The sequence below is a fragment of the Vanessa cardui genome, chromosome 6 (genome assembly GCF_905220365.1).
Source record: "Vanessa cardui chromosome 6, ilVanCard2.1, whole genome shotgun sequence".
NCBI classification, from domain to species: domain Eukaryota; kingdom Metazoa; phylum Arthropoda; class Insecta; order Lepidoptera; family Nymphalidae; genus Vanessa; species Vanessa cardui.
In genome coordinates, this window is record NC_061128.1 from 2,332,261 (window position 1) to 2,344,436 (window position 12,176).

Sequence of the window (12,176 nt, forward strand, 5' to 3'; positions counted from 1 at the left end):
TAACAGATTAAAAATGAGTTAATCGAATATTAGTTTTTGGCACTACTATAATAATCACTGTTCCCTTGAAGGACTGACCGATTGTCCTGGAGGTTGACACGACATCGTTACCGTATAGAGATAAGCTTGTAGAAAACATGTTTTTGTCATACACTCATCGCTCACATTAAACTCGTTGAGATGACATTAATTTTTGCTGTTATATTGTTCTTTTATAGGTACTGAATTGGAAATAAATTATATGGTTACCTACTACTACTAATAGTAGGTATTCGTAGAATTTATAATCTATTAGTAATTAGTAATATATTATATAGGAGAATTGTGTGCACACTTTATTTGGCTTATTCTTATGCTAGATAGTAAATGAAAAGACAAATGATAAAGGACATAGCAAATGTTAATTACATGACTTAAAAATCTAGACATTGAAATAACTATGGCTACAATCTGTTTCTAATAAATGCTGCTAGCAAAACCGGTCTTCCTTTATGAATCATCGCTTAAGTGGTTTCAAACGTAACAGCGCTTATAAGACTGAACAATAACTAAAGTTCCTTGAAAGATCTCAACGAAACCAAAGATTAAATGCCTCCTACGGAAAGTGCTCGCGACGGCATGCTGTGCCTGTCGAGACACGATAACTGCCCCTGGGATGAAGCCCTAAAATCAGCGGATCTGACCTGGACTGGTCTGCAGTACACATGCTTGAAGATCCTGCACTTATATTGCAAGGTCTTCGAGAGGGAAGATGTTTTGGAGATGGTTATAAGGTAAGCTTAGTAGGATATATTAATCCGATGGGTTGCATAAAATGTACTTGAGATTAAATCTTCTAAATTTGCATATCTAGAATAGTTACTTAATAAAAATTTTCGATTGAAGTCTTTTGGCTAACGAGAAAAATTAATTCTTTTTTTTACTTGCCAAAATACAAAGAAATATTCATTTGCCGTGCAATTTACAATAAGCATTAAAACTCATTTTTAAATTGCGTATCACGATACTTAATAATATCATATAATTTTCGTTTACGATGTGGGATCCTTAATATCAGCAAATGCCGTGTCGCTCATTTGCTCACACATTAACAAAGTTACGACCAACCGATTTCAAGTTTAATGCCCACAAAAACATTTAGTGTTGCCATCATCGCCCATTTCGATCAAATTGAGGAAACCAGTACACAGTGTTGTTTACATAACTTTACAAATGAAATTTTCCATGCGTTAATATTTTACATTCTTGGTCACAATAATTAACTGTAAAAAAATTAAATAAAACACTGAAATATGGTATAAGTATAACTATGACAACTGACTCTTTTTATAATATATGTATTTTTTTTTAATCGAACAGATAAATAATCGCTAAAATACTTAAACACAAAATTAATATACCTAGATTAATCTAAAAAGTCGTTTATATAATTTGTTTCGATTATTTTGACGGTACAGCGTAGAAATAAAAAATAACCTTACATTATCTCTTAAATTTCGGATAATGGAAAAATCCAGAAAAATAGATTAAGTTCAGTACACTCTCGACTTTTAAGTCGCCCACGACATGAGATGAAAAACAATCATGAAACATAAAATTCAACAAACCGCGTAATGAGGCTCTGGTAATTATTTCAGTTAAATATTTGTAAATCCAGATTGCGCATTGCTTTTTTATTGGATTTCGTCTTTTTGTTGTTTATTTTTAGAGTTATTTTTTTACAGATTACGTTCAGACGCCGTCATGAAGATTTTTATGAGTAATATTGTAATGATTAATTCATTATCGTCTTGGCATATGCTTTATCATGATCGAAACTGACTTCTATGTTTTGTATCATCAAATTCATCACATATATTAAGGCTAAAACAAATACTAAGGACCATATGATGTTATCGTAAGATCTTAATCTAATAAAAACTTCACAATACATTCATTGGTTGATGATTTTCAATTCTCATAGCGTTGCCAATGTAATAATAATAGGAGTTTATAAATTATAGTCAATTCCTTTGAACGCACTATGTGTAGTAAAGCGATGTTTTAAACTTGTATATTTATAATGTAAATGGAATGTAAATAAATTATATCATGTGACATTAAAACGACAACTACTTTTGAAATAACCAAAAACTATTATAAAACAAAATACTATTGATATCGATTTGACGGATATAAATATTTAAGCGATCTCCACATTAGTCGTCATTTGTAATTATATGATACTTTTTTATATAAGTATAGTAAAGTGTGAGTTGTGTCTTTGACTTTTAACTCTTACCGTTTCGAGACTAGACATAAACAGCTGTGATATGATATTTCACTTTTAATAAATATATTACACATAGCTCATATAAACATATGTATTATAACACGATGAATAAAAATCCTCCCCTATTGTAAGTGGTCACCACTGATCAAAGACATTAGCGCTAAGCGGTAGCGTTTAAGATAATTGAGTGGTGATAACCTAACCTAAACTACCCTGACAGATTTGTCACGTGACCCTACCTGGAATTAAAATATTTTCGTTAACAAACTTTTATTTTCTGATACATACATATCCCTGATACAGTTTTATATATGTGAGTATATCATAGCAGAAGTTCTGACATGCAGTAGTCAATATTGTTAGCTTTGAAATAGATGCAATGTAAATCTTATGGTGGGCTTGGCATTATTCGTTCCATTAGACGTCGATCGACGTGCCAAAGGTCAGAGTGAAGGATCTAAGGCATCTGGAACCGCCTGACTCTATTCTTCTAGCATAATATATATACTTCTTAAATATCCATAATCTAAATATTTTTTTATGAATATAAAACTCAAAAAGTGTTATTACTTCGGAACGCTTTAGGTTTTCTCTAAAATAATTTTTATATGATATATGTATATAAAAACCCAAAGTAATAAAATCTAAGAATACATTGTACTAAAACTTCGTAGTAATATATATAGCAGAAGTTATGGCAGTCTATATACAATAGATTCATAATTAAATTTGCTACTTTTGATCTTTCCGGACGACGCGTCTCGGTTCTATTAAAACCCGTCAGCTTTATGGAAGTCTATCGACCTTCGTGTGTCAATCGTGTTCTATCCCTTGCCAAGAAATTATCACATAACATATATTTTATAATAATAGTATTAATTATTACATGACATTTATATAGAATATGTAGGTAAATATTATAATATTTAATTTATCCCGAGGATAAAATTAAAAAGTTGTGATGAGAATAAATATTTTTTATCAATAATACCAGCGTGATTTTAAAAATGGAATTCTAATTTCGTCAAATGGATGCCTTTGTAGCAACAATTTAACAATAAGTTTTAGGTGATTTTTATGTATTATATAATTTATGTATATATATTAGAATATTATGAAATCAAATCCAATTAGGAATCAGTTTTATTTTTTTAATATAAATTTCATACCAGCTTGTTTCTTCGCACCTGTGACTTATTTGCAAATAGTAGAACATTGCTTATAACAAAGAGTTTTATATAAGTATGCTCAACGGTAAATATGTGTGAATATAACTACTAATAACATTTAATCAGCTATTTATAATGTATCTGTATTTTATTAATACGTCAGCAGTTCGACAATAGCGGACATTGCATTGAATGAGCAATGTATGAAAGAATGAGTTGTTTAATAAACATTTTTTCTTCATCTGACTTCATTCATCGTTGTTTTTGTTTTTTCTAATGAAATCTTCTCTTATAAACATGTTTTTCGACGGATGAAAGGGAAAAATATCCATGTTTATATCTGATTGTAACTGTACGACCAAAGATACTTAAGTTCTAATGAAAATGTAGATGAAACAAAAACATGAGTTGCACATGTGAAATGTAGTATCAGATTGATAACAAAATATTGTTTCTAAATTCAAATATTTAAAAAAAATATTTCTCAGGGGCCACCTGCTTCGAACGAAATTGCCTTCGATATATGTTTATTTATTATTAAAACATACATTTAATCAAATTAAAAATGTTTAAGAATAATTAAATAATAAGAAACAAAATAGTTGCGATAAATGATAAGAAAAAAGGATGTCCAATCACAAAATATAATTGTAGATAATGTTTTATTAAACCCTATATAATAGAAAGAGACAGGGAGAGAGAGAGAGAGAGAGAGAGAAACGTCGCCTGAAGAGGGTATAACTTTTTCCTTACATGATATTTTCTACCAGTTCACTCTGCTGTAAGCTGCGTAAAATAACTTCCTTCCATACGTTTTTTTTTTTGCGAATAGTTCAATTGATTCGAATCGTTCCTAAAATACACGCATATCTCATTGCGCCGGATGTATCGTCGCTACTATTGAAAGATAAAAGGGATTTTGTTTTATGATATTATTGTTTTCATTTAAGATCTTCCGTTTGCGATTACGATTTTTAAACATTTCAATTAAACTTATTGATCTATAATTCTGGTAAAGAAAGTTAGTGTCTGAAAAAACACAAAAATTGTACATTATCATTATTAAATAAAAATGTTATTTTTATTTAATGTTTTTCGAATACTATTGCTGAACGCTCAATATAATAATTATAGACCTGATTAAATTTAAATATAGAATAATAAGATATTTCATCTTTATTAATTATAACCTTAATTTTCAGAAACATTCGTCATTCATTCCCTTAGATAAATCGAACCGTTAATATTATAGAATTAGTTTTAAAACGCATCAGTTGTCGCTGTGTTCCGTGCTTTCGACATTTTCTTTGCCTTTTTTTATTTCAATGTTATAAAGTGTCAACGGTCGTATATTATTGGGTTGGATATTTTTAAGATCATTAAAATTGTAACTCTGTCACCAGAAGCTTATAAATGATGTCTTAACTGAATATCTTCTACAAATACCTGTTCCACATTACTATTTTCGTGTTGAAATTATCATTTTTCAAACTTTAATGTATTAAACAAGGTTTTATACTCGTAGTAATGATTATTTATTGCATCTTATGATGTAAACGAATATTTCTGTATCAAATCAAGATGTCAAATTAAAAAAAATAGTAACCATAAACAATTTTGACGCGACAAAAGTCTCGCGATCCTGGATACATTTATTTTATTCATCACGATATTTTTTATCAGCTGTTTACGAACTCGCTAACAAATCGTACACTTTTGCGTATATTGTAAATCCGTCATATAACTAATTGAAATTTAATTTCCCTATAAGAAATACTTGAAGTAACTTCGTTAAATATATGAATATAAATTTATGATTTTACATTGTCAAAGCCAAATTTGAAAAATAGGATGTATTTTTTATTTGCTATCAATCGATAACTAAAAATAAAACGGATTATTACGTTATTCAAATAGATAAAATAAATAGAAATACCGACTTAGTTCAAAAAATATATCGTAACCCATAAAATGAATAACCCATTATCATAAAACTTTGATAAGAGCGAATGGATAATCTTTATATAGAATTTTTTTCTTTTAATATTAAAAAGGAGTGGATTCACAAACAGAGCATAGACGGGGCATGCCATATGTTTGGAACATTGCCAAATTGGTTTGAAACATGCGCCATTCATTGATGCTGTATTAACCACAAACGCTTTATACTCAGTTTTGAGTGCATTAAAAATGACACTCAACCTTGCTTAACTTATCTATGCATCTAAGATTTCGAAAAAGATATAAATTAAATTATGTATAATGCATACAGCTCTCATTAATGAAATCTATCTGCAGTTTTAATATTAAAACAAACTTCGTTGTATGAGTCACTGTTATTTTTTTTAATTATAAGACGAGATGTTCTTGCTTTTACTATCAACACCGTCGGCAATCTTTAAACAATTTCTATATTAATTATATATTTTTCTCAATGCTGCTCAAACTTGAAGATAATATTGACATTAGTGCAGTGCAGTCTAAGTAATACGATATATAGTATTACAACTAATTAACTGCTTTTTGTACTAGATGTATTGGGTTGAAAAACTAGAGTAGGTGGATTCTGATGAACGTGGGATACCAATTCCATTAAAATGTGTGAAATACGAGTTATATTGAGCGTTATAAACATAGAAAGTGTTATTTTGCAAACGTTAGGCGACAGAGTAGATTATTGAAATGAGTCCACGAACTTGGTATTTGGGTATACGGGTTGTCCCATTTAGATAAACATAAATAAACTTTTTATTTTCGTTCGTTTTGAGTGCTAGTAAAAATATAAATTCCAATTAAACGAAATCGCACAGAATAGTGCGATGTTAATTAACCAAAACATTACACTTTACATTAATTATCTAAACGTTTCGAAATAATACTTGACCGTCAGTTTTTAGAGTCCCGTCGAAATATTTTTCAAATGTCAACGCAATATATATTTTTTAAATGAATGTACCTGTTATCAATGATATTCTAATAAACAGATATGTTATATCCATACTAAACAACAGAAAAAAGTGTGCCGCGCCGGGGACCGTTTATTTTACATTTCGTTACAAGTAAAAAGGATAGCTTGATAAAAACAATAAGTTTTACTTATATATATGGAGGGATAACTACATGTTTTAATTATGCAAAACGTACTACTACGTAATTATGATGTATTATAACGTATTACTAGGTAAAACGACTAAAGGCAAACGTTACAATTAGAATTAAATTCATGGTACGAATTCAACAATAAAAATAGCATTTTTTTATAATCATAATGTCGAATATGAATACAAAATATAACAATTCGGAACCGAATACTGCTAAAAGTAACAAATGCGAACTGTTCTACAGAACCATTCAGCTTTTATTTCGAAATTACTGTGACGTCTATATTTTGCGAGTCATGCAGGTTTCCTCACGAGTGTCCTTCACAAATAAATTTGATAAATTATGATAAACATTTATTTGTAAGGACTCACTTAACTGTTCTTAAAAATTGTCTTGTTCTGCTTAAATTCTAAGCCTTTCAATATCATTATTACAATGACAGAGAACCTTCTTGTATTCGAATCGCTCTTAGCATTATTTTAATAAATTTAAAATACATATGAACAACGTTAACCTTCACGTCTTCGTTGCCTGGTTAAAATCTATTAAGTATATTTTACGTATTACGCAAACAGTTGAGATAAATTCTGTATGATTCTGTTCACGACAGCTATGTCATAACAATTGGTTCTCAGTACGTTTAGTTTAAATAATATTGAATGATTCAAAAGTTCTGGCGTAATTATTTAATGTGAAGGTCAGGACTGGGATAGAGAAGAAAGTTTTAAAAAAAAATACTCGATTTTATTAAATTATATTAGTCTTCGCCTTTATGTCAAATTCTAAATATCACACTTTTTTGGAACTCGAATTTTTTTTTTTACAATTCGGTTTTTTTCTAGAATAGGTATGTTTGCAAGCTTATCAGCAATATTAACTGTGGTGTGTGGTGTTGTGTTTTAATTATAAGGGTAAGACTCCCAGTGCTATGTCGAGCAGAATGGCGTAGTGCAATGATTTACACGTGCACAAAATTTGTCAACGTTGTAAGAAATAAATCTTACTTATTAGAATGCCAATGTTTATAGAGTTTCTGAATTGAGTTTTTCAATCCAAATTCAAAAATATGCAAACTTTCGCTCTAGATGATTTTCACACTACCACAACTTCGGAAATTCATTTAAAATAATTCGATGTCAATAAGCAAAGCCGGATCCACACAAATCAACGCCAACAGCTGATCTCAGCAATCACAAGCCAAACCAAACAGCCACAAATCTATTCTTAATTTATAATCATCATTACTGCAACGTTTTGTTAACCAGTATAAATCTTCCATATTTATTTATTTCTTTTGCAAACGAAATGTGTGACGATTTTTTGCAAATTGTATTTTTGGATATGATCCAATGCGGTTGTGGTCTTATCGATGGAATATAAACATAATTTGTAGACTTCAATTTTATTTTGATGACTGATTGATAGTTAAAATAAGTTATTTTCTTTGTACGTAAGTATATAAGTGCCTACCTGAATTGTTCTTATAATTTTGGACTAAAACCAGACCTATCACTTGCGAAACAATTTGTCTTCTTATTTTACAATACCAGATTCAATTTCGCATAAAAAAATATTCAATCAAATTATTTTAGACTTTTCCATAATCCCGATGATGGCTATAAGTCATCATAGCTGATCGACATTAAAATCTGTTTGTATGTAGTTTGAAGAAGGATCATATTATATAATTTCAGGAATAAAAAGTTCGCGACGTAACGTGGGAAAATTTTGTGCTAAGGTTTTCGAGTCTTAGTTAATTCGCACCTGTTCATACTAAGCACCTATTAAAACTTTAAAAATGGATCTTCTACTGCGCTTTAAAGTATTAACTTAATTAGAATCCATTATGTAGTGGCGGTAATTATTATTCAAGGCAACCATTATCTTCGAACTATCTTCTATCAAGTCTCGCTGCAAAGTTTTAATTTTTATGTCCTCCTCATTGAATATAACATTGTATTACCGACTTTCAAAAAGATAAAATTTATATAATTACGTCGTTGAAGCAAATTCAGCTGCCTAGTCTTTGAATCGACTTTTGGGAACCTTGGTACAATTTAGAAGACATTTTAATGATGCTTCATTAATCATTATAGACTTAGCTAAGCACTGTTGCTGTTATTGTTGTTTTTATTAAAATGTTATTAAATACTATACTGTGTTTATTGGTAGTAACACACATTAAAAAAAAGTTCGCATGCAATAAAAAAAAATTACTTATATTTATTTTTATATTACAAGAGAAAAAGAAATATAGTATCACCGAATATGGAAATGAAGATTTTATCACTTACTCGTAGGATCTTTCCTTCTTTACTTCATTTACTCAGGAAATCCAATCTCCTTAAAAGGCTTTTGGATATATAAAACCTGGGACCAGAAACTGTGCACTATGTGGATTAGAAACAATTCTAAAACAATTTAGGAAATGAATAGACGATAAATTCCCACGAATGAAACGATTGTTTCAAGGCTTTTTCGTATGCATTATTGTACAAATTAAAGAATGTTGTGAGAAAAAAACGCTTCTTCATAGATCTTGCTTAATTTCTGCGATGGTAATTTTATCTGACTATAATCACCTTTTGAATTTAATAAACGTAATGTTTTTAAATTAATAATAATTGCAATAAAATATTATTTATATAATAATGTTGATCATGCAATTTCATTTGTTAAAAAAATCGGTTTTTTTGTTGGCAGATTCTAAATTCCGAATAGTTTGTTAAAATATATGGTGATTTTGATGGATTTAAAATCCATCAAAATCACCAGCTTTGTTTGTGAGTGAGTTATTTCAATTAGAGTCACAAGCGGCGTAATAAAAACCCCGGTTTGAATTGCAATATTCTCATACAAAAATTACCGACAAGTTTTATAAATAAAACCTTACTTATTTATATAAAACAAAAACGGAAACAGTTTTCATGATCCAAATTAAAACATCAAGAAAGTCGCCGTGCTTTTATAAGTCCTCATGTGACGTCGATTTTCGAAATATAAAATTAACACACGTGGATTTTAACTATCACCTTGAACTATTAACAAAACAACAGGAATATATTTTATGACCATGTCACGAGGCCAAACATCGTAACTTGTAATGAGAACAAAGCGTTCGAAACGCGGTGGACTGGATAACAAGATTTGTTCTGTCATGTGCGACTCGAATGTAGGGCAAGTGGGATTAGATGCATTCTAAGGACAGTGCATAATGCAGGCGATTCGTATTATTACTACTTCAAATTGTCATAACTAACTCTGTTTAATTTCTGTACAGCACCGATTACCGCGGCTTCCAATCTTAACATCCTTATCATCATTATTGTATAGTATAAAACAAAGTCGCTTACCGCTGTTTGTCACTGTGTATGCTTAGATCTTAAATATTACGCAACGGATTTTGATGCGGTTTTTATTAATAGATAGAGTGATTCGAGAAGGTTTTTGCATATAATACATGGACAATATAGTAAGGAAAGACAGATAAATTTAGTAGTTTCTAATGTGATGTAAATAAACAAATTCTATATATATATCAGCATTGCACCAGTGCGAAGCAGGGCCCTGTCACTAGTTCATTTATAACTGATTCTCAATTGCTCGATTTTATGTTTAAAATTTCGCACTCAAAACTTGCATGCTTCGGAAGAATTTCCGCGTCATATTGAACGGAGCTCAGGGGAGCGGTGTGGTGGATAAGCTACTCTTTAAGAGGAACAGGGCCTTAGTCCAGTAGTTTGACATTTATGGGCTGTTACTTAAGCACATATTGGTATATACTTGTTTATGAAAATAACAATAATTTTGTTTGGGCAGTGAATATGCCAACACTCGACAAACTTGTCTATAAATAGCCGAGCTTACTCTCGTAAATAAATCTACTGGAAAGATAAATAGTATCACTGAAGTAGTATTTACACTTTATATATAGAAAATATATTCGGACTTTCTTATTATTTTATTTAACTGTGAACTCAATTTAAAAGAAAAGAAGTTATTTTAGAATTTCAATTGATATTCAGATTCGTTCTCAAAAAAAAAAACTTACAAAGTTAAAATGCTTTATTTAATAAATGTTCCCTAAATGTTATACATATTATAAAAAAATAAAAGCATATTCTTTGGCCTGAGAGAACTATGCTGTAATCGACTAATAGCATGGATAAATGCAAATGAACGCTTCCATATAAATGCAGATTTTAATCACGACGTTATTCATAAATATTGTGTCCGTACAGCTTGTAATGCAAATGAATTCTATCAATTACATTCTCCGTAGATTATGCTAAGGATAAAATCTAGTGGCATGTGATTGTACGGTGGGATAGATTTAATATTGCGCACACGATTAAGATCTTTAAGATAAACAAATAATGACTAAGTTTGTATGAAGCAAAATATGTTAGACATGAGAACATTGTTGACGAATGTTGACGAGGATTAAGAGAAATGATCAGTAAACACGTACATGGAGTCATTGAACCTTCTGATGGCGCCGGCGCAGCATAGTCACATACCAATTGAGCGCATCACAGATGCCATGGGAGTTAAGAATTTATGTAAACTTGCTTTGTTCTGGTTTGAACATAATAACTATAACTGTCATCTATATCTGTACACACATAATTAGGAAGATTAAACATAGGTGTCAATCGACTAGGAGTTCACATTTATGAATATTGTGTTGAATAATCATTTATAGTGCCACAGATAACATTTAAAAATGTTAATTCTTAGATTAAGATATATATTTGATACGCTTATATCGATAAAGTTTAATTTTTATTGAAGTTGTTGTTTGCTAAATTTGATAAAGATTGTAATGTAAATATTGATGTCTTGACTATTAACGCACTGCCAAAACTACTGAGTACACAACTTTAAAAGCACTCTATTTATTGAGTGCATAACTTTGAGACACGGGGTTGTGAAAAATTGAAACCTTTGTATGAATTTTACCCATACAAAGTCAATACGACGCCAAATTCAAGTAAAAACTGTAAACCACAACAGAAATCATAATTCGGTAATTCACAAATTAATGACGAAAATTTATTAAAAATTCAAGTTTGTTTACATCTTTTATTACTTGTCAGCTATCCGTGAACTGACACTTTACAACGCGATTTATGGATTTTATACATTTATGACAATGAACTAATCATGAACTGGTTTCATCTCATTTTCTACTTAAATAAATTATTTCTTTATTGTTGTCTGTTGTTGTATTGAATAACAAAATTTAATTTTAAAAACCTCAGCCAGAAACCATTTTATTTGAAAATATTTTGCTCCGCTCTGCTTCAAATTGTTGAGGTATTTTTTATTTAAGCCATATCGCCATAAGCCAGAATTAAATTCGTCTCATAGCGTGACAGTAAGAATTTCTTTAACATAAATACAAAAGTCAATTACTTTTTATTTCTAATTGTTTATCTCTTATACTTAACGCCGGCTTAATTTCTTATTTATTTCATGGACATTCATACGTACAATAGAAAGACAGTATGAGGTTACGCTCTAAATCCCGTATTACAAAACATTATTACACAATAGTTTAGACTAGATGTAACTACAATCATTGACGGTACTTAACGTCATCACGGCATAGACAAATATTAATTTTTATT

General features: G+C 29.9%; 1 protein-coding gene across 4 annotated transcripts in view; it reads left to right on the forward strand.

The window, feature by feature from the left end:
* The window catches only part of LOC124530259 (four and a half LIM domains protein 2), a 149,456-nt gene that overhangs the window by 84,514 nt on the left and 52,766 nt on the right, over positions 1-12,176 (forward strand). For 2 of the 4 annotated variants that reach the window (XM_047104317.1, XM_047104319.1), the window contains exon 2: positions 474-773. The exons of 1 other annotated variant lie outside the window; for it this stretch is intronic. In XM_047104317.1, the coding sequence (XP_046960273.1) occupies positions 589-773 (185 nt within the window). In that variant the 5' untranslated portion in view covers positions 474-588. The remainder of the gene's footprint in view (positions 1-473; positions 774-12,176) is intronic. One more of the 4 variants, XM_047104320.1, reaches the window with a different exon arrangement.